General features: G+C 36.3%; 2 protein-coding genes across 31 annotated transcripts in view; one reads left to right on the top strand and one right to left on the bottom strand.

Moving 5' to 3' along the window:
* Positions 1-1805: 1805 nt before the first annotated feature.
* Positions 1806-23551, bottom strand: c18h11orf58 (chromosome 18 C11orf58 homolog). Of its 2 annotated transcripts, none has more exons than XM_088611276.1 (5): positions 23501-23551; positions 5618-5701; positions 4211-4271; positions 3182-3291; positions 1806-2447 (listed from the first exon to the last, which is right to left on the bottom strand). In XM_088611276.1, exons 1-5 carry the CDS (start codon positions 23534-23536, stop codon positions 2238-2240), a joined length of 501 nt encoding a protein of 166 aa, XP_088467402.1. In that variant the 5' UTR covers positions 23537-23551; the 3' UTR covers positions 1806-2237. The 2 variants fall into 2 exon arrangements, with proteins under 2 accessions (XP_088467402.1, XP_088467401.1); XM_088611275.1 differs by lacking the exon at positions 23501-23551 and adding an exon at positions 6671-6832.
* The window catches only part of sox6 (SRY-box transcription factor 6), a 203714-nt gene continuing 197903 nt past the window's right edge, over positions 18347-24157 (top strand). For 10 of the 29 annotated variants that reach the window (XM_088611253.1, XM_088611259.1, XM_088611268.1 and 7 more), the window contains exon 1: positions 22895-23179. The gene's annotated coding sequence lies outside the window, so the exon portion shown is untranslated. Of the gene's footprint in view, positions 18490-21709; positions 22105-22892; positions 23180-24157 lie in introns of those variants that run through there. The other 19 variants (XM_088611251.1, XM_088611257.1, XM_088611266.1 and 16 more) reach the window with 8 other exon arrangements.

Genomic DNA, 24157 nt, shown 5'->3' on the forward strand with positions numbered 1-24157 from the left:
TTTTTTTTTTCTTCACACTAGTTCATAACATCAAATATTCACAAAAGGGTATGGTGTGAACAATACAGGTCACCTTTATGTCCAAGCTATTGTATGTTTTTTTGTTTCCCAATTATTGTCATCACACAAATAGATTTCTTGTACAGTATTCTTAGCCGTTGTCATTAAACTATCCTCATTCGTACGTCTAAACTCATCTCCTCAACAAAGCCCAAGGTTAATTATCGAGCTTATGTACCCAATGTGAGAAAATGTTTCTGCAGGTATCTTGACTATTATTGAGTATAAAATGCTAGGCATGTTTCATTTAAAGCTGTATTTTGAATGTTATAGGTTGGCTAAATATCAATGAGCACTGACCTCAAAGAGCTTGGATGTAAGAGGGTAGACCTCATTATTTAAACCTGCTGCATACAGTATGTCAGGCTCTTTCCCTGTAGCAAGCTCGGGGTTGCTGTCTATTTAAAAAAAGAGACCAGCTACTCTCTAGTTGCTTCACTTTGTAAAATTATTTTTATTTCACATTTTCCTGTTTTTAGTGCACTATAAACAAGATCCATTAATATACCTGAAGACAAGTAGTATTGGCCTTAATAGCAAATCTTGTGCTTCCAGCATTGGCCCCTGCAGTTCAAGAATCGGTGTAGTATTTTTAATGTTTTGTGCCTGTTAGACAACATGCAGTTTCCTTTTTTCTTCTTTTTGTGGTTTTTAACAACTGTAAATGATATTGCTCTCATCACATAGATGATGGCATTCTGACATTTTCCAATTACATATTTATTTTTAGCAATTTACATGTTCAAATATGTCATTTATTTAGGACTATTTTTGAAAAATCTTATCAGACCGCTATGGCCTGGCGTCCTGTCTAGGGTGTACCCTGCACTGCACTCGTTGCTTGTTGGGATAGGCTCTGGCTCCCTGGTGACCTTAACCTGGATGAAAAGGTTATAAAAACAATGGGGGGGGGGAATTTAGTTTCCATTACCGTTTTTACTCAAATATCTCAATATGTTCTATGATTTCTCTTAAGAAGTCCTCATTCCAACAACCCAATTTCATTTGAGATCTTTCCCGTGTACTGCAATTTTTTTTTTTATAAGAACGTTACTTCTCTGACACAGCCGTCATTTCAGTTTGTCCTGTGCATCTTGCACCATACTGGAAGGATCAAATACACCAGCTGAATTCTTTATATACGGAAATGGACGACTGCTCCTACTAGATCTGTAAGGCAATAAAAAGCATATAAAATAACACGACTCAAATGAAATGCAAAATAACAGTATGGAAGTGGACTGTGCTCGAAATGCAGTTTTAACCTGGTTCTAAACCCATGGACAGTCCTCAGAACCTTCAACTTCAAACATAGCATTTCTATGTTTAGCTTCAAGAAAACCGAGTTGACTCCCTACCTCTCAGAAGTTCAATGATGATTCTTCTAAGGGTATGTTTTTAGTGAACACAAATGCCGCTTTCTTTCCTATGAACCAATGACCAATCCTAATCCTTATAAGGTAATGTTCAATGTTAAGATTAAAAATAATATATTGAACTTATAAAACATTCTTAAAACTTTATTTCCCTAGAGGGCAATGGGACCACATCTCTTTGCTTTTAACATCGGGGAAAGTCAAAGATTGAAACTTAGAAGACAAGCATGATTTGTGAGACCTCTGCACTAATGAGTCTGGAGGGCATACGTCACTGAAAATCACATCCACTATTCTGCTTATTCTGCTGTTATTCCAATACATTGAGGGGATTTTCTTTATAAATCCACTGAGGACCATCCACAGAGATTTTGGGTATTTCCATTTATTGATGTTTGGCTGGTAGTTCATATACATTTGTTATTCTCCTCTATGGACTTCAAAGAGAATGTAAAAGGAGCTATTATGCTAATTCATCCCTGTTCTGTTACATGTAATGAATGCCATGCACACTAATTCTTTACAAAATGTTCTTCGTATGCATATTCCAGAAAAGAGTTAAAAAATATACACATGCTCCCCTCATTCCCCTGTTGATGCAGCAGACTCAATAATTAGGGGACAGAGGGGAGTAATTACCTTGAAGATGCAGGCCAGCAGTATTGAAAACGAAAATGACTTGATTTTTATTTGCAAACTAAGAAATTCCAATAGATGTCTGGGAAATGGTGTGCTGAAAACAACATGTATATAGTATAAAGTAGTTTAACGAATTAAAAAGACACAGCATTTTGTGACCAGTTACGAAGCCTTCACAAATGTCATTTTATAACCACTCTTCTTCTCTTCCTTTTTGCTGTCTGCACAGTCTTCTGTGTGATCGTCCTGTTTACTGGGCTCCTCTTGTTCTGATGAAGTCTCTTCCTTTGATTCGGGTTTATTTATAGAGCCCTTTGGACTGCCCTGTTTTTCTGACTCTGCCGTGCTCTGGGTCTCTTCAGGCGAATCGGGCTAGCGGGGGTGAAAGAAACGGAGCTTTTAATCACAACGAAGAATCCCTTGCACTCACATAGCTCTTATCATCCCACTTCACATAATGGAGGGGGCCAAATTCAACCGTAATTCAAACACCATGTGTGGCAGCTCCACTCCACATCAGGTCAGATGGAGAGGAGAGAAATTACTTCAGCTAAATGAAGGGGAAATTTAGGCAAGTCACACAGGGAGAGCCTAATGTGGGATTTAGTCAGGACCCCAATAAACATCTGTAATCTTACAAAATGGAGCTGGGAGAGGAATATTGGTTCACCAACACCGCTTACATGAGCCACTTCATTTTCCTTCGATGTCTCCCATCCTTGTGTTGACCTGCCCCAGCCGTGCCTAGCTTACGAGACCTGACAAGGTCTGCTCCAGCTGGGGAGTATTGAAAAAGACTGCAACGTTCGCTTATAAATAAAGAATAACAAACATTTTCCAATTAAAATACCACAGGAAACCTCACTAGAAAGATGAGTCAAGGCTCTTTCTGTTTTCTTAAGAAGTGCAATACACCTCCACAACAACAACAAACGGCAATATATTCCCTCAGCAAAACAATTCATTTTGTTCTATAAGTAAAATGAGTATTCACATTAAGGGAATAGTTATTAATTAAGCTACGTTCACATATAGAGAATAATTATGAAACCAAAGCTTAATATTCATGTCAGTGTCAGAAGTAAAGATACACAGGCAGTATTTACCTCACTGAAGCCTAGGCCACAATGCCTCTTATTCCTCCCTGAGAGTTTTCCATCCAGGCCTTGTTGATACTGGTATTCTAGCTCTGAATTCATTCTTTTATCCTCCTCCCCTGTTAATACACAGAAAAGCACACAAGCACATAAAAACACTTTAACGTGACCGTAGAAACAACCTCCACTTCCTGAGTATTCAACAAACCTAAAACACAGGCAAGCATATGTAGAGATTCAACCACATAATGACTGACACCTGCATACTGTAATTTTTTTATATATTTTTTTTATATATTCATATTTGTTATGTTAGACAAAACCAACCTGGGACTGCCACTATTAATCATCTGGACCTTTTGCTTCAAACTCGGGAAGAGGATACTGTTTGATGCCCCACTTCCAGCCACATTTGTCGTTTGGGCTTCAAAGTGCTACAGTACTCAAACTTGAACAGTCAAGTCACTCATTTTCACACGGCCACTTCTCACATACCAATTTTCACATGGGTAGTTTTGATCATCTGAAACATCGTGTAAGTACCATTCTAGAATTCATACGGGGTTTTTTTTGCAATGTGCATGCAGGACTGATGTTAAATGCTATAGGACAGTCATCAGTGCTAAACAATTCTTATTCTATTAAAAAGCTAACCTTAACACTAACCAACAGCATCAAGCAAAGTATCTTCTCAAATACCTTGTGTATATATATATAATACAACTTAAGTTTCTGAGATGGGATTTGGTTGCTTTTCCCTTCAATTTTAGGCACACAGCTTTCAAACGCTTGAAGCGGATAAACCCTTGTACAAAAGCTACTTTGATTTTCAAAAAGTATCTTATGCTCTTTCATCATCAATATATATTCTTTAATAAGTGATTTGCATTGAATTATATATGAGGTCTACGATGAACCACTGCATGTACTGTGAAAGCAACTCTCCACAAACAAAAACAAAAAAAACAGAGGCTGCGCTGTTAAAGATTACTTTAAAATGCTGGAATAGAACACTAAAGTAGGAATTTCATTTGTTACCTGTTCTGAAATGTGAAGTTGATTTGTGGTCTCCGATAACAATGCGTCCTGTGTGCTCCTTCTAGAATACATAATTTTAACAAGTTACCCTTTTGTCTTTTGGCACTTCACAAAATCATATGCTTTCGTTTTGTGATGATACCGAGACGTGGTCGAACAATGCAATATTGGGCTAAAGAGTCTACAAAGTGCAGTTATTTCTCCGCACTATGTCCATGTTACAAAAAGTACTCAATCCTGGTCACCACTACTGTAGGAAAAACTAAACAAGATAATAAACCATTACCCTTTTAAAGACGGACAATCTGTAGAGATCCTGATCTGATCTGAACAATGTCAGCCTTGTGCCTGTCTAACTCTAAGAGGGATGAATCGAGATTCGACCACCAGTGGGGGGTTATTTTATATCCCGTTTTCACTGCAAGAACCAATAAAAAATTTTCCATGTATTTTCTAACTTCTTTATCCAGTTCAGGGTTGCGGTGGAGCCTATCCCAGCAAGCAGTAGGTCCAAGGCAGGATACACCCTGGATGGGACGCCAGTCCATCGCAGGGCGCACACGGACAGACAGACATGCGCACACTCACACCAGAGCCAGTTCTCTCACGGGGAACACAGCCAGGACATCTGAACTCCATCTGAACAAAACGCCCCAGCAAATTGAACCTAGGGTCCCAGCACTGCAAGGGAGCAATGCTAGCCACTAAGCCAGCCATAAAATTACATCTCTGAGCTTATTTAGAAGTTTCTCCCACAGCCTAAAAAAAAAAAAAAAAAAAGCCTACTTTAATTTTTTTTTTAAAGTCAAGTCGACAAGGTATTGCAATATCACGCCGGCCATTAACACTGCTTGCTGGCGCGAGAGACTGCATGCAATACTGCAGCGTTACAACTGAAGTCAGACAGACATGGATATGCAGTGTTATCTGGAAATATTTCTGGCAGAAAAGGTTTTTAAAAATAATTTCAGGAAACCACTATTCATCCACTTTGTTCTCATTCCTCTTCCAAATTTTGTAAATGGTATACATTTGCAATGCCTACAGTTCCGCGGGCTACTGTATACAAAATTGACGCGTTTGTCCTTAGGCTTATCCACAGTAGACCCAGTTATGCACTGGGCTCAGGGGCCTTGAGAGGCTCTTTTCAAAGAAAATTAACGCTGGATGCATTCTCAAGGCTGTGAAAACTGCCAAGCCACAGTTTCTCACTGTGTCTGCTAAAGCTTCAATGAAACATTGATGAGCACATTTGTTCCAGCTAGTCATCCATTTACCCTTTCTTGTGTTTGCATCCGCTACATTTGTTTTATACCGTTTCGTTTACTGGGGTGCCTGTAGTGTAGCTTGAGGTGCCAGGGACTGAAACTGCCGCAACTTTGCTGTAACGGGGAAGCACAAGCTTACCTTTCCTGCTCCCATTAGTCTCAAAAACTTCTGTTTCCGCTCGTCGGTACCTAAATCCACCGAATCCCAGCTGCTGGACCCGTGCTGCAGAGAGAGAGAACGAGTTTCAAGAGGAAGGTCGGCCAACTTTCATTTTGTCATAGATCACACTAAGAGTCGTGAATTAGGGGACATTTTTTAAATCACGTATGAAAATGACATCATGGTATCGTTATTTTTAAAATCCTCTTTCATTAAGTGTGAGCATCTTGAGGTCACTACATTAAGCCACGCTGTATTTAGCAAACTCAATACTAAAGCCGTTTTATTACAAAACAAACATGCACCTTCATTTTGCGGCTATGATCCCTCGCAATGCGTTTCCGATAACCTATATTTCTTTTTTTTATTAAGTTCTACTCAACTTAATAACTGAAATAATGAATTGTCAAGAAACAAAATAACTTAAAGCAATAAACGAGAATACTGTACTTGCTGCATGAAAACGAACATTTTTTAACAATAAGACTTAATTTATGAAGTTGGTAAAGTTAAGTTATTATGTTATTACATTTTCTCTGATTTAAAAGCATTTTATAAAAATATCTGATCAAGGTGCAGGAAGCCGAAGAAAAACGCGTGAAATCATAAACAAACGCACATCCTTTATTGTCTTAGCTAGAGCACCAAAATCGAGGGGTTCAGTAGATTTGTGTTCAAAATAATTGCAGATAATTCAAGATAACTGTAAGATAATCAAACATAAATACTGCTCTAATGCAGACCTCGAGTTATAAACGTAGCTCTTTCAGAGAAAGCAAAAGGCTTCGTTCATTATTGCTCATTACTGCAGCTTTTTATTGCTAACACAACATTTTTTCAAAACACTGCAACTACATTCAGGATGATTTGCAAAACCAACAGACTGCTACACACAATTCAAAGCAATGAAGTACTACTACAAGCCAGCTCAGTCGTCGGCAGAGTGTTTTAAACACTAGTCAGAGAGGCCTTAGACCTGAACATCAACAACCACCTTTATGCCGTCTATTAAATCATAAAAAGAAAATGTACTTCGTTCGGAGACGCCGGTCTTTTTGTCCCGTGTTGATGATCCTCACTGGAACTCATTTCGCAATTCTCTTAAAAAGGCTTTCTTTTACAAAGCTATACCTTACTTAAGAGGAACAATCCAACCCTAGGTGCTTTGGGGGAAGTGATTCATGGGAAATGTAGTCTGCACCGCTCTGAAGAGGCGGGGCAAATCTCGAGAAGAACTACATAAACCAACAGCCCATGCCCTTCAATGCATTTCAGAATTTGCACGTTGTAACTTGGGAAACGTGAGAAATTACAACTATAGAGCCGATATCGCGTTTACAGCGCTCAACACATCTACTATAACATGTGTAAAATGCGTACAAAACGTCAAAAACAAACAAAATAATGTCTAACATCATGCCATTGACCTTTCACTTTTTATTTATGATCTGAGTTGTTACTATTCTCTTTTTATTTTTAATATCTGCTTATTTCTTGATATGTTTTATGTCTGTCTCATATTTTGTCGGTTGTGTCATGCTCAGCAACAGATGTAAATGAGCTTGTTAGCTGACTGGCGCCGTTTAAAGGCTGTGCGCTGTCCCGTTTAATAAACCAAACCTAGATTTAAAGTACCTACAGTGCTAAATAGTTGACTGATAGTTTAATTTTGTAGGTGACCTTTTAAATACGTATGTCTCGCTTCTCTTTTTTTAAAGAGTTTCGAGAACAGTGTCGTCATCTACCCATAACTGAATAATAACCGGACCTCAAACTCCAAATATCAACAGTAAAACGTTTTAATTTAATATTCTTATATATTCCGTTTGATTCGTTATAAACATAAATTGTACCTTGATATAGTCGTTTTTAAGTAAAAAAAAAATAAGTTTCTCCAATCTTCTTGCCTTTGTTGTTGAAAAGAATACTGTGTTTACAACAGCAGTGCTGTGGACTCTTCTGCTGATGTCTAATAGCACCATCCTAAAACACAATTTGTATGTTAAGGGACACTGCCCTGTCATTTAAAGTTACACTTAATGGCCAGACATAGATCGACATGCAGACATACTATATATAGACAGATATGCAGATATTAACTACCAAGTTGTTATCATCTCGTCATTGTCAATTTAAAACAGTTTGAAGTACAAATGCTGGTTATAATGTCTACTTTGACCAAACCCTTTCCCAGAGCAATTAATGTTATTACATGTTATCCCTCCTATGATTCCACCAAAGGGTCTGTTTTCCCCAACATTCATTCAAAACCATTAGGCTGGATCTTAGCAAATTTGATATGATCATGATATGATTGATGCAGTATATATCCAGTATTATTTGCCCACCATTGCCCACCGTCAACATTATTTTCTTTCCTAAAAATCGTTGTTCAGTTGCTGCTGGAAGCGGTGTTTGTGGGACCAGCGGGGGGCACCCACCCTGTGGTCTGTGTGGGTCCTAATGCCCTGGTATACTGGCAGGGACACTATACTGTAGTGGGCGCCGGCTTTCAGATGAAACATTAAACTGAGGTCCTGACTCTCAGTGGTCATTAAAGATCCCAGGGCATTTCTCGATAAGAGTAGGGAGTTATCCTGGTGTCTGGGCCAAATATACCCCCCTCGGTCTTTGCAGAGACCTCCAAATTGTCCCCATGTATGAGTGGCTTGCACTGGCCCTGTGATGGACTGGCGCCCTGTCCAGGGTGTACCCTTCCTTGTGCTCGTTGCTTGCCGGGTAGGCTCCGGCTTCCTGCGACACCGTGTGGTATAGAGCAGTTTGGTAAATGACGTGACACTGAGATTAGATTTTCACAGAGGGATGCTAGCTCATTTTTTGGATGCTTACGAACCATTCAAACTTTTTGTTGCTAGTTCCAGAGAAGCAGATTGATATTGGGCCTTGGGCAATTGGCTGCTCTTTGTTGCATTTCTGAATGATGTCACTTGGCACTTAATGATGCAATATGAAGATGCCAGGTACAAATGAGACGTAGTATTTTTTTCCCAAACTCGCAGAGGCCATACCCTGATGTAGATGATGCAACTCCAATGCAGATCTGCTATTGCTGGATGAACTGAACAAATAAGATTGTGCGAGACAGTGATTTTAAAAAATGACAACCTTTGCTTCTGAGGAGTATTCCAGAGGGTGGAAATGAAAGAAATCTGCTCAGAATGTGGTGATGTGAGTCTGTGGAATTGAAGACATGTATTCTAGTGTATTGGCATTCATTTTGTCATAGCAAAGCCGTCAACATTGGCAAATTAGTAAAATTCCAATAATCTCATAATTATTACTGGAATCATTTCAAAGATTAATAATTCAATGTTCCTTTCATCGTACAGATAACCAAGCATCTGCTTTCATCGCTTTCAAAGAGTAAAAGCAACAGGCAAAATTGTATTCATCTCAACATAGAAGGGTCCCTTTGAATGGCTGTCTCTAGCACAGAATCCAGCCTCACTGAGCTTGTGTCACAGTCGCTGAGCCATACATCAATCTGACTGCCAGGTAAAGAATGAATGCAGCAAATAAGTTGAATTTAGTTTTGAAAATAGTATTTAGTAGTTTTGAATTTAGTAGTTGAATTTAGTTTTGAAAATGCATTTAGAAAATTTCATGTATTTGCTTAATTATTGTATGTAGTTGTACTCTCGATATGTAGTGATCATGGTTTTTTTTGTGTTAATATGATTCTAAATTGGTTCTGGAGTCACAGAAGTATGTGTACCCCACGTTTAGAGCAGCTGAGCGGGGAGAAAACGGGAGCACCTAGAGAACCACATGGACACCGGTAGTTCACAGACTCAAAACATAAAACACCCTTAACAGGGTTTGCACTTGGCATTTAAACGTTGTCAGGCCACAGCCTTCACTGCCACATTAATTTGGTTCTGAATTAAAATGGTTTGTGAATTGGGATATGGAAGGAAGAATGGATTATGAGAAACATTGGTTCTGAATACCCTTGCTGTTTAGGTCACATATGATTTGGCTGCAGTTAAAAATGTACCTGTTTCAATCCCATTTCAGAAATCCGTGGACCTAGTTTCCATATATAATTTGAAGTGCTAATGATAGCATGCTTTGAGAATTTGCGATGAGCATTTCTTTCTCACACAAACTGCTTTCTAGTATGTCCAAAAGTCATTTTCAGCGTTGACATCACTCATATCATCCTACAGAGCTAGGGGCTAAAAACAAATTTGCTGTCTTTTCCCCTGGGAACATAAACTCCCATCCTTTCACTAGAACGTTGGACTGTCATGTCCCACCAACTCCTTTTTTTGACATTTCAATTGTCAAGAATTGTTACTTTATCCTAGGATTAAAACATACAATGCCACTTATCTAAATCTTTGCAGAGAAAAAAAAGATGGAGTAAATGTAATGTGTGAACCCATATAAGAAGTTAATTTGGCTTTCTTTAGTGGAAAAAAACATGCATTGTCTAAAATGAACTTTTACACAAATATAACAGTTTTCCAAAGTAAATAGGCTGAACCTTTAAAGAACACCCAGTACATACCAGGTTAAGGTTTTTAAATAACAAGTCAGAAATTTATAGAATCATATTCATCATTGAATGACTTTATTTATGATATAATATGGAGCGGTAGACTTTAATTTGTATAATTGTGTACTGTGTTGAAATCTAGGTAACTGTAAATTTGGATTCTTTTAATCACCCAAATGTACTTTGTACATATAAATAATACATACTGTATATATGCTGTATTATGTTTTAGCAAGAAATATATTATACATACATTTCCCTTGGTTAAAACAATAATCCAACTGGGAGCCAAAATAAAAGTAGAAAATAGAGACTGTAGCTGTGGAGTATAACCTTGTGAATAAAACTATTATTTTGGTTCATTAGTATTTATGTAAATTAAGTTTAAATTAACTGACAAATGCATTTCCATAATTAACTCCAAATCAAAGTCGAAAGATATTGGAGGTTGCTCTCATTATGTAATTAGGAATAACATGTATTTAAGTTCTCTTATTTAGACTTAATTAATTAGACTCTCCCTGTTAACTTAAAAGGAATTATCAGACCCTGACTAAACTTTGATGAAATTTAGAGTAACAAGTAGGAAATTTAGGTCATCTAATGAGAACACAGTGTCCCACTTTACTAATCCAAGTGGGATTAAGATAATTAACATGTATGCAAATGATGATTCAGTTAATTACATAACAAAATTTTCATTAAAAATTAACAGCAATGGTTGCATCTAGGATGTAGAGCCTTCTGAGCTGGTTTCTGTAGAAATCCAGGAACTTAATTAAGGATGTGTCAAAGCGAGAAAAGAGCACCCCTATCCTCTCCAACCTATCTTAACTTCTGTGTCCACGGGGACTTCTTAGCATTAAACAGGTTTATTTTCTGCTACAGATTAATATTAATTTTAATTTCTTGTCATTCTGATACAATCCTTTGCAGTGATTTTTTTCTTATTTCCTTCAAAAGTGAAGGAGAGGTCTTTAAAGTACTCATTTATTAGAATGGTGAAAAGATTATCGTAAGACCAGTGCATCTGGAAATCACAACAATTAAATTATATAAAAAATGCATATAGTGTTATAATTCCTATTTCTGCTGCATACATAAAGTTGAGCCAAATCTCACATTGTAATCAACCATTGACATATTAGTGTTGCATATATAGTTTGAGAAATCTCACTATGTTTTTCACAAATTTAGTTTAATTTCTGGTTTTAATCTCATTGTATGGAAAAGCATAAATAAAGTGAAATACAATACAGAATTACAGTAATTCTCAAATGATCTACACAGATTTTTCTAGAACAACTTATTTTTAAAACTGTTAAGTGAAAAACTTACTGTATGTTTTTTATAAGTATATTATTTTAGATGTACATATTTCTTTGTACAGGTGGGTAGCTGCGTCAGCATGCGTAGGCTGCAAAGGAACAAGTAATAGGTTTATTCCATGCTGAAAAAAAGAAGAAAGAGAACACAACGTTTCGGCCGTGGAGCCTTCTTCAGGTGTGAGGTATTTCTTCAGGTATTTCTTTGTACTTTTGGCGTTACAGTGTAATTCACGTTTTTTTGTCTAAAAGCTGTGTGTTTAGAGTCATGTTTATATGATGCAGTAATATTTATTACGTTCTAAAAAGGAGTGTGTTGTTACATGCTGTAGCTGCTGTGCACAGACTGAACTAATCATACATGGTGACTGAAAAAGCAGTAATAATCTTAAATTGCTCCAAATTTGTTTCTCCACAGGAAAACTCGTCCCTCCATTCCTTTCTTACATTTTTTATTAATTCTTGACAGGAGGCATAGAAACCAGGAGCTCACTCCAGGAGCACAGAGCACAAGGCAGGAGTACACCTGCCCATCACAGATCACATAGACAGTATACAGAGAGAGAAAGAAACCCATATGAACACAGAGAAGACATGCAAATTTCACACAGAAGGAACCCAGAATAGCACGCAAGTCCAGGGAGCTGTGAGACAGCAGTGCTGCCAGACCACCATATAATCTAGATTTTATTGGAATCCTAATAGTAATCCTAACATTTGAAAGTCAGTTGTTTTGTGCAATGCAGGGACATTTTGAGCTTTTAAATGTTATGTTTAATGTTTCATATGTGTAGATTGTTTTGTAAATTATTGAATGAAAATAATAAACTATCATAATTACCACAGAAAAATCTAGCAAGGATTTTGAGACAATGTATAAATGACATGAATGTTTACTTTTAGTTACTGTATAACAGCAGAAATCTAGTGTTTCAAAAGATACATACATTTTAGCCTTACATTTTCCAAACACTTCACCCTTCGTACAATTGTTTTCCTGATTACAGTTACGTTTAAAAGATGAAAAAACAATCTTAATGCTAATGTACTACACACATGTCCCTCCCACATAAGCAATTATCTATAATTAAAATGCTCAAAGATCTTTAAAGCGACACAAAATGTCATAATGAATTGGTTTTCCTGCCTCAAGTAGTTAAATGAACCCCACTTCTGCTTCCTGCCTCATAATAACTTATGGTTTGTGATTTTCCCTTTATACGTCTTGATTGCAAGGTTTTAAAAAAGAAGGAAAAGAATGTCATAAAATTTTCCAGTGTATTCTGTTACTGGTCCTGGGCTTCTGTTTCTAGTACTTAATAATAGTTGTTATCCCTGTGTAACTCTTAAAGAGACAAGAGTGTATGTCTTAATATGTTATGTAACTTTTCTAACTATACCAGTCTGTAAAGTCTGAAAAGTTCATTTCTGGGGATTTTCAATTAAAAGTGGCAATGAACAGAAAAATGCAGATTTATCTGATTTATTTCTCTAAGTATGGTGTTACTTTCCAATCAATCCATTTTCTATCGCTATTATTTTGGTAAAGTACCAAATCATGATATTTCCCCCCAAGGCTGTACCACTTATCAAAAATAAACTAGATGACAATTACTTGTGTAGTTGTGTGCTTGTTGGAATATTCCATTTCCTATGTGATCTAACTACAATATAAAATGATAGACTAAAATTACCAACATGAGGAGACCATTCAGGTCTGTGGTTTCTGGGGCGATTGTTGCTGATTCAGTCAAAGACAGAAATACAGAAATATACTACTAATTAATTTCTTTTCATGTAATAAGATCCATCTTGGCAAAATAAACACTGTGGTTTGGAAGCAGCAACTAAATCCCATTATGCTCACAGTTAAACATTTTAACCTTTAATGCATAAAGGCTGACCTTCCCTGTGAAGACGTTTCTTAAACACAGGATAAGACACTAAAATGGAAATTCTTAATAATATTCATTGTTTTTGTGTCCACAGAAGGGCTGCTTTATACAGTATACCACATATTAGAAATTCACAAACTGGACACAAATGTATATTTAAGCATCCTCTCCTGAAATGGATGGGTTTGGATAGGTTTCCTTGTAATCATAACAAATCATGTGGAAGTTTCCATATTTATTTTGACAGACTACTGTTCCCCTAATTAAGCATGTGGAATAAAACAAGAACACATGTTAATTTAATGTAACAAAAAGTTGATTTTCATGCACTTACTTTTAAAATATTAATAGAGTAGACTTGCATTTTAAGATGCATCAAAGCAACTCACAATATGCAAATGTAATGTATTCTGCCTTCTCCCTTCAAGGCTAGAGTGATGTGTTCTCTCAGCCAGGCATGGTATTGGTTAAAGATGTTTTGATTTGCAAACGCAGCCATTTTAATTTAATTTTAATCACCTAAAAAAACCCTAAGTAAGCATAGTGATATGAAAGACAAACAAGCTGAAACATTTGAAGAGGGGAAAATGATATGTCATTAAATCACCATTACTGACTTAACTTCCAGGCTTCTGAATCTTCTTTCATTTTCACATTTACAGCAAAATAAAAGTACACTAGCTATGAATACAGTCCCAAACTGCAAGTTCATTAAAAATGAATTATGTTATAAAAAGTGGGGGGAAAAAGATTTCCTGAATGCTGAAAGGACTTATGTCTGCTTTAAACTCATTATATCTTTGCTAAGATTCCCGTTTTGATGCAGATTTGAAAGTTTAATGACCCAGGCTAAGTGGTGCTAAGGCATGTTTAGAAATGATGATACTCCACGTCATAATTTTTAAAGACATTTTCAGGATGAATTTTATCTACAAAGAAAAGTCAATTGAACACCTTTAGAAAACAAAGCCATAAAGAAAAAAGACTAGGAAAGGATTAGAAATGATTAAATGTATGCCAGGCATTTTATGTTGCGTATATGTGCTTTGCTTTGCCTTCAGGCAAAGAATTGTTTACAGATAGCCCAGGCCTAAGACCTTGAATGGTGCCATATTGTACAGTATGCCCTTTTGAATGACAGCTACTACAGGATACTTCACTAGGGAAACTATCATAAAACAAAAAAGAACCAAATTGTACTTTTGTTTTTTCTAAGCAACTGTGAAGAAATTAAATTAATTTCCTATAAACAGTGCTTGCCTCTATTATCAATTATTGACACAATCATTAAGAGAAGCAAGCCATTTCTAAAACAGATTGCAAGGGCACCCATTTTGAATAGTTGTCTATTTAGATTACATTTTGGATATGAATTTCATTTCTAAATTGCCTTTTAACTTATAGGAGTATTGGGTTTACTTATATATGTCAGGTTCAACAGTTGTTAGTGTACATTTGTTCATTTTCAGGTGTGAGATATTTTCAAATATGGAAGCATACTACTGTGTTCACGAGAGATAAGCAAAACAGAAATAGTTGGCTATTGAACCTTTTCTGAAAACACATTTTAGTGTATATTAAAGAACAATATTAACAAAATGCTTCTGTAGTGAGGTAATTTAAAAGACAGATCTAAATGTCTGTTTTCAGTTTTTTGTTTACCTAGAAAAGGTTATATAAATTATTATTATTAACTCATAGTAGTCACTAGGAAATGTTACAATACTGGAGATGGGTACAGATGTCTGAGTGAGTGAGGACATAATTAGTAAGTAAAGGACAGTGCAATATAGTTTTGCTATTATTAAATAAGGTTAGGGCTGAGGCAAGGGATATTATTTCGATCTTGCTTTGAAAGATTTAACAGAAGCCATTTATGAAAAACTCATTACTGTAAACGGGCCATATGGATTTGCTTTGATAAAACTGGCAAGTATTGTGTTAAGGGCAGAAAAATATGCACTTTCAAAAGTTTTTGCTTAACATATTAAATACTCAGAAGAGGTTAAAGGTAATTTCTAAAGATGCCCACGTTTCAGGTTTTGTGTGCATATCTGGAATTATCTTATCCTTTCCCGTTCACTCCCAATTCTCTGAAAATATCATTTTTCCCCCCAAAGAATAACAACGGTTTTATCGTTAAATCTGAACAGCATATTGTATTTTTGGGGACAGGCTTGTTGTGTGTTGATTTTTACAACAAGACGGTTGCCACTTTTTGAACACAGATTGCGTTATTTTAACAACCGGTTAAGAATAAACAAATAGCTGCACCTGCAAGATGCCACAAGTCGTCATTCCCCATTGCCTACTTCTGCCATCATAATCGTGCATTGTGAATGAGTGCATTTAAGTTTAAAGACTCTTTGAGGAGGAGGGAGTGAAGTCGTAAAGCATTTTAATGAAGAAATCCACGTAATGTCGAAAACGCGCACGCTGATTATAAAAAAAAACGAATTGAACTCCAAGACACAGATTCACTCACAAACACGCCCCGAAAACCATAATTACAGAAGCATGTTCTCTATCATACATCTGCTTTAGAAGAACGGTTTCTTCGAACTTTGCTACCTTTAAATGATACAATTTAGGAAAGCAGTTAAGAACCTAATACTATTAATTTAAATAATGGAATAACACTTCAGGCAAACTGCTTAAAGTCTTATGAAAATGCAAGCCATTTACCTTGGTCGGACAGGACAATTAAGTCGTATTTAAAAATAAAACGGAAAAGAACAGGAAATCATTAAAGGCGTTAAGACAGGTGGCTGAAAAACATTGTGACTGGTTTTAAGGTACGGTCGTAAGAAGGAGGAATCGTGACTGGCAAAGTGAGATCAGACGAGGAACTTATTCCGTCCTTGGGAAATCACTTGAATGAAAGAAAAAAAAGTACATTAAAACCATCTTTTCCTCGTCTTTTATTCCACCCGAAGCAGTCATAAAACTGGGGGGTTTCCTAAATACTCTAGTAAAAGAAGGCCATTTAAAAATCATCAGATTACGTAGATAAACGCTAAAGGTCGACTCCGCAACATCTGACAGAAGTATTTCCGAAGTACCCGCATATTTAATCAATATATTTAATTAGCTTTTATTTTATCGCCCGCTACGTTTCACTAATTTACTTTGAAATGTCTAAAATCATCAAAATGTGAATTCAAAACATTCCATTGTCTGTTCTTTTTCACTCCATGCTACACACCACTGTTCTGAAAAGAATTACGCCGTTATTCCATGAATTAAATTTAGATCAACTAAAAATATTCGCTTATAATCCTATTGAGCCATTAAAAAAAGCATAACAAAATTTCTCCCATACTCAAAAGCTACGATACTTGATTATGACTGTTAAAATTAAGTAAACGTTACGCAAAAAACTAAAAATATATACTTTATCAAAAAGGTAAAACATCGGATAGATACATTTTTTTATTCTCATAAAAAAGTACTTATTTTGACTTCTTGTTTGACGTTTTCATTTTCAATTAAAATCCGATTTCTTAAAGAAAGCGATTATTGATCCACCCAATATCGATTTATCTCATTTTAAAGACGATCTTTTACCTGCATATTTCATGGCTTTGGTATTTGAGGGTGACTATGGTAATTGTGATCAGTACTGATTTCTTTTTTAATTACGGAATATTTAACTTAGTGAATTGTTTAGTACAAATATAGAGCAATTACTTGGAACGCTACGAAAAATCACGGTTAATGCTACTTTTGTAGCCACTCAGATATTTAGTTGCAGAATTTATCTTTGTCCTCCTACGAAAAGCAGGAAATACTTAGGATTACTCAAATGAGAGAGACCTGGAAATGCTTAAAAATGCTGAAACGAGATAAACCTGTGAATATAGGAATAGTAATTCTCAAGTTCATCGAAGGGTGGCGTGCGAGTCCCGTTAAGTATTAAAATACACCTTATTCCTGCGTATTTACCTGTCCGCGTTTTAGTTATCATAGCTGAAATTAAGACTATATCTAAGATTGTATACTTTTTAAATATAGACTTTTATGGTAGACATGTCTTAAGAGCTGATGGTATTTAAAATTAATTGATAAAGGACAAATTTATTTGGATACTATCGATTAGACACCAAAACGATATAACCTATACAAGTTAAGAAACCCTAATTCAATCTGCCCTCTATTATATTCACATGATTAAAACTGAATTGCGTTAATGTGTGCGATGCCTTATTACATTAATATGACAAATTCTGACTTTAAGCCACAATACTTATGCCGAAAGTTACAAAATTAAGATTCTAACAAAATTAAGCGAATTGAATGCTTACCTTAGAAAGCGAGACCCATTCCCCAAATACTTTTATATTTCTTTTATCCGTATTGTGTCGATTTAATTAACTTACTAACTGAATATGAATGTATTCGGTTTACGTTGTGCTATATTCTTAAAATAAAGCGAATATTAGTAGAAAATTCTGTCTTTATACCGGAGCGCAAATCTGGTCAGGAAAAGGCTCAATTGACTTAGTTGTTTCAGCTCCAAATCGGGATTAAAGTCGTTCGGTGAATTTATAGGTCAAATTAACCCTCCAATAATTGGTCGTGTTCAAACAACAATATACAATATTTACAAATAAATATTATTTATTTTACTGGTTACTCTCTCCAAGTCCGTCATTAAAAACTTAATAATATTTTTAAACCTGTTTCTATTTTAAAATAGTTATGTGGTCCTGTTTATTGTTTTGTTTGCTCTTGCATATTTTTTCCAATTCTCGATTTATATTTAAAAAAAAGACATTAGCGCATTAAAAAAACTTTTAAGTGCAAAAGGTTTATTGCCTAGGAGGCAGCGCTCAGTTTGAATTATTCATCTTTTCTTTGGTGCAGACTGAATCTGGGGATGAAGATGTGACGTGTGGATCTGTTTTTTTCAGGAACAAAGGGAATGTGAAAATGAAAGACAGACCCTGGCAGATGTGATGAGATGTTGGTGAAGGTGTATCTACTGGCACTCCCACTCACTCCTCTCTCTCTCCCTCTCCCCCTCTCTCTCTCTCCCTCTCTCTCTACAACCCTGTGTGACTCTTCAGTTAACAAACAGCATTTTCTACTGCAGCCTGCCCTGTCATTGTAAGTACAACATTCTTTTATCAGCATGCTGATTCAGAGAATCGATTGTGTTCTTATTGTTTTTAACACTTGTCAGATACATTTTTTTTTATTTAACGGGGAGTACCTGCACATTCGGAGTACTGGACCGTTCTGAAGAAATAATCAGTTATTGATTATATGGTTATTTTTCTTCTTTTTATTATTATTGTTGTTGAAGTTAGCATTTCGGTCACAACTTCTGACAGCCTCCCAAAGACCTTCTACTACATTAAAGAGGGTTAAGAAGTTTTCAGAGTTTTGTTAAAAACAGTTGAGCAAATCCACAGAGTTTAAAAAAGCTAATGCAAAATTTTGATTTCTGGAGTTTTGAACCTCAGGCTCATATAATTGATGGGTTTGATCATACAAACGAGTCAGTGTTAAGTAGCGATTAAACGTCGTAATTAGATATGTTATCGTACTGTTCTTTTAATGGAGAAAAAAACAGTTTGGCGATATTAAAGTTTTAAGCAGTTGTTTTAACGGTTTAGATCTTAGTTTCACGACATTTTTACAGAGTTGCCTGTAAGGCATTTTGGTTGGCAGTTAACTTTCAGAAACAGAATAGACAAGTACCTAAGTAGCTGGGAAAACAAGTGTGACAGTTTTATTTTAAACGTCATTTTCCCCCACGTTTTTACATTGACCTGTAAGTATTTTAAGACGTCAGCACTGTTTTTGTAAGCTTAAACATATATCTTTGAAAATCAACTGAGGAACGAAGAATGGTTAATTTCTTAAACCATCTGTTATTTGAACAGATTTAATACCGATAGGTACGGTAGAATTTTAATATGATTGATTATTGATTAGTAAAAACATATAGGCGAACACATGAGTCTCCTGAGACTATCAATGTATTCTAATATATAAATTAGCTCCAATGTTCACACACAGAAATATTATTGATGATGGATAGAACAGTTTGTGAAATATCCACTTTATCAGTAGAAACACCTATAGATAAAGCAGGTATTTGTTGAACTCCGTTGACAAATAGAACTCTGTTAATATGCGTTATATAGGTAAACCTTTGCAAATAATTTTGGGGGGAAAATACGTAAGGTGACATGAGACGCCAGTGCTCAAGAATAAGAAGTATTTCTGTAAAATAAACAGATGTGTGAACTTAGGTCTTAAGGTTAAATGATTTTTTCTTCATTATCAAACGTTCGCATTAATTGAATTGCTGCGGTCGAGTTCTGCAGATTGTGGTCAGATGTTTGCAACTGGAATGCATTTTCCCTCAAGATGAACGCAGATTATAAAGACCATTTCAGAAGAATGTTAGAGCAAAGAAACAATCATTTTACTGTTCATGCACATATTGAAAAGTTTCAGCACGAACCACTCCTCGAAACAGCTATGTGTGTATGAACACGCGATCTGAAGTTATGTTGAGAGACAGTAAATGACATCTGTAGTTATAAACATTTCACTGCAGGAATTCAATTTGTGCAAACATTAAGTGATTGTGTCCATTACACATAATCCAAAAAGCGTTAAACCACGTCTGGACTGTAAAACGCAAGTAGTGGATTGACGCTGATTTAAAAAAAAGTGCAAGTTAATTTAGAAAAGCTGTCAGTAATGTTAACATTTAAAAGTTATTTAGGAAAGTTGTGCTTGGATGGAGAGTTCAAGAACTCAGGACATCACAAATGGGTATATGAAATGATGAATTAGTTCACATTTACTAATTACATATCAATATTATTTAAAAGCCTGTGATAATTAAAACATTGTTTTACTTACAGTACTTTGATGTCTATTCACGAAATCGCATTTCCACGGACGCAGTCTGAATTGTCGCGAACACAATACCAAATCGTATCATATCAAAAAGCATATCATTTTAAAAACATAACTAGACATCCAGTTTTCCATAATTTGCGCGTATGCACATAAAAAAATCACATACACATCCACTGCAGCCTCCACTGAAATCCGTATTTTCCGCATCGGAAAGTGCACTGAACTAATATTAAAGTTGCTCTGTAATGTCACATTGCTTCTCGGTTTTTTTATGACCATCTTGATGATGTTCGGAAATGGTCTCTAAACCTGTACAACTAGGCTACGCTTAGTAACGTAAATCTATATTTGTATTTTTTAGTTATTTTTTTTGCATTAGCCGCTCTGATATGTGTGCATGCATAGTATACACATATGGTGTGCATATGATTTAAGGCCTGTTTATCATTTTTCACACCCCTCTTTTAATCATGTTTACAGGCTATATATCTAATATAGCCTACCGTAAGTGTAATATAGTATATCTATCACTCTTTTAACTACTAACATCATAACAAACCATATCACGTTTTGAGGTTTGATCTATTTAAGAACTCTTTGCCAGTACTGTTTTTATTTTCTGACATTTACTGAACAGTTTCCTCGCACTCCGTGCTCTGGCGCCCTTCTCCTGACCGTGTAGCTCCTTTGCAGTACCCAGCGCAGACAGAGCTCACGAGTGCCGGCGAGGACAGAGCAGGGAGAATTGAGCCTCTTCACTTTGCGGTCAACGCATTTCGTGCACGTCCTGTTTGTAGTTTTTACAAATCTGGATTTTACTTTCACTTAAATCGAACAGGTATTATATACGTTATTGGGTCGTTCTGTATTAGTACAATTGAGGTTTGATGTCCCTGCATGTAACATATCGCAACTGAAGAGAGGGATATGCGTTCTCATTATAACCTCATGATATTTTCATTTTTCATGTTGTCCACCTGTTTAAATTCAATTTGCACACGTACCGGTTTATAAACAAACACATATTTGGCGTGCGCAACCTGGTTCACTTCTGTTGTCGTTTGTCCCCACTTTTGTGTGTAGCCTGCACATTGCCGTGCATTGGCGAATCTTTTGTAAGTTTTTGTTTTTTTAACAGAAGGTTATGTTAGACTACCGTGCGTACTCTTTTCTAGATCACTGCCGTCCTGGAAATATCATTATTTTCAACAGGGGGGAATTAAGCCTCAATTAGCACGCCCCGTTAAAATCACATCTTCCCAAATCTTCCATTGTCTTCCGGGTTGACTAATTTTCCAAAAGTACTTTTTCAAAAGCTCGGTTTGTTTTATTTGCTGTATTCTCCGGTCTGTGCCTCTCTCCCTCCCTCCCTCTCGCTTTCTCTCTCGCTATGTTCCCCCCTCCCTCGCCTGCCCGGTCTCCCTCTGTCTCTTTCTCTCTTTCTTGCCTCTCCTGTCTGAGAGGGAGCCCTGCCTCTTTGCCTTCCTCAGATCAATGCCCTGGCCACTCACTTTATGATGTTGCACGACGGGAAATGCTTTGAATACTTGCGACATGGCCGCTAACATTGATTGCCAAGATTGACAGCACTAACCATCGCCTTCACTTGTTTCACAGAGAGAGAGAGAGAAATAAAATAGATTATAACAAAACCTCATACCAGTTGTGACACTTAAACTTCTGTTAAGAACCGGATCCCCTGTCCATGGCCCGTGGAAGCACCAGCAGAGTTTAGTTTCATTTTTTCTCCTGAAATCAGTAATCAGTATTTAAAAAAAAATACCGAAACGGGATATCGTAAGGACCTGCCTTTATCTTTGCCAGACTGGCTACTACAAGGTAATCTTGAATGATCTGAACCTGTTGTGCCTTGTTTTTCTTCCGCTGTATGTTGTATTTGCTTTTTGGTCCTTTTTTTTCTTTTTACCTCGTCTAGTATGACTAGTGCTCGCTGTCATTAAGCTAATTTCTCCTCCGTCTTCTCTCCTATAGTTGTTATTGAAACGGATAATTCTTGAGTTATTGTCCTTTGTGATTAGTCTTGCTCCTTGTTTGTATTCTACGCTGCAGAAACGGGGTGATCATTAGGGTAAAAGTACTGTTATTGTTGAGCGTACTGCACTGTGATGTGTAGATCCAGGGCGTCTGTCTGTAATCTTAGTTTTCTTTTTGGTCTGTGCATGTAAATGTTACTTTTCCTTTTGCGTAATTAAGTTTGTTCCATGTGCTTCCATCGGGAGAGCGATCTTGTTTGTCACTACGAAAGGCTGTAAAGCTTCCAATTTACCTTACTGTTAATGATGGCAACTTCTAAAGAAAACGTAATTGAAACTGAGCTCGACAGGGTCAGTGTGCAGTTAATTATTTTACCTCATGCCGTTGCTGAAGAACAATGTTATAAAAGTTGGCTTTGTACAGCGGTGTTTTAGGAGTCTTGTGCAGAGCAGTTTGCTGAAAGTATCTTTTCTGTTGGGAAGCAATTTCAGTTTTGTCCACAAAGCGGTACTCTTCATTGACAATGACGTTCACGCTGCTAGGTATCCAAGCCTGAGTATTTTTCATTTTGAAAAGTTTTAACCAAGTTTTTCCCCCCCTTTTTAAAAGTCCCCCCCTCGATTGCTGCTTCTTAAAATCGATAGTTAGAATTCAGACAGTAACAGAAGTTTTCATTAATTTCAGAAGAAAACTGAGGGATCTTTGTTGCGGTGGCGCAATAGCTTGGGAATTCTCCGACTTAACTTTCGCTGGAGGTCGCGCAAATTGACCTTAAAAGAATGCATAAGCCATAAATTAAAATAAAGCCCTCATCCAGAGGCTGATCCATTGAGAGACAATAACACAACCTGAACAAACCAGGCTTCCTTTGCGAGCTGACAGAACGCTTTTCGGAGCTGTAAAGAGGGAACTTGACAAAGTAAGTCTTAAACTGAGCTTCCAAGTCATGAAATTGTTTGATAGTCCTTGTTGTTCCTTTGAGATTGTTTTAGAAGGCAGGTGTAACACGTGTTAAAGCTGTTAACACTAACACCTGAAATGCTTTTTGTTTCATTAAGAAATATTTATTCAACAGTTAAACCTTTTACATTTCATCGTAAAAGGTCAGATTTATTCAAGATGAAAAAAAAGGATAATAAGAAATTTGAAGTGATTTACGTTTTTTATACGCATTGCAATTTAATTTTTTTACAATAATATTTTAGTGTTTTGTGAGACAGTAAAAAGTAATGAGCTGTACCTGTTTCAGAAGTAGTCGCATTAATCGGACAGACATCTTGAATGTGTTATCTCCTTTTTTTAACTGATTAATTATGTGATCCAAGCAGGACAAGGTGAAGATGCTTGAGACGTTTGAAAAAAACAATTTGGTGTTGTATCTGGGTGCTAAGTGGTCGAAAAGGAATATTGTGAGTGTAAACTCAGCCTGGAGAAATGAGATAATTCATCTTCTTAAGGGTGTTTCCCAAAATTAAACACTCTAGTTTTTACAGATAACACGTATACCCGCCTGCTGTGTGGCGATAACAATTTTAATGTGAAGTCTTGTTGACGTATTTTCTTCCAAACATTGTACCCCAATGAAGACGGCAATTAATAAGACTTGTTTTTGTGAGCGTAGGGAATCTGATTCACTGCACATAAAAAGCGACCCCGGTGTTTGCTTTTCAAGTCCAATTTGAATGTCGATTTAATATCTATTTTTTAAAATCCGTGTAAGTCCGTTTTTTTAAATGATCTAAACATTAAACACGTACAATCGCCACATTGTTCCTGCTCTACCAGGAGGAGTATAAAACCTTAATTGAACACAGTTAAACTTTTCCTTTTTTTTCTAAATTGTGTCCAGTCTGTAATAATAACTTTGTGTCGTATAATGCATTCTTGTCTTAAGTGA

Source organism: Lepisosteus platostomus, chromosome 18 (genome assembly GCF_059453375.1).
Source record: "Lepisosteus platostomus isolate fLepPlt1 chromosome 18, fLepPlt1.hap1, whole genome shotgun sequence".
NCBI lineage: Eukaryota > Metazoa > Chordata > Actinopteri > Semionotiformes > Lepisosteidae > Lepisosteus > Lepisosteus platostomus.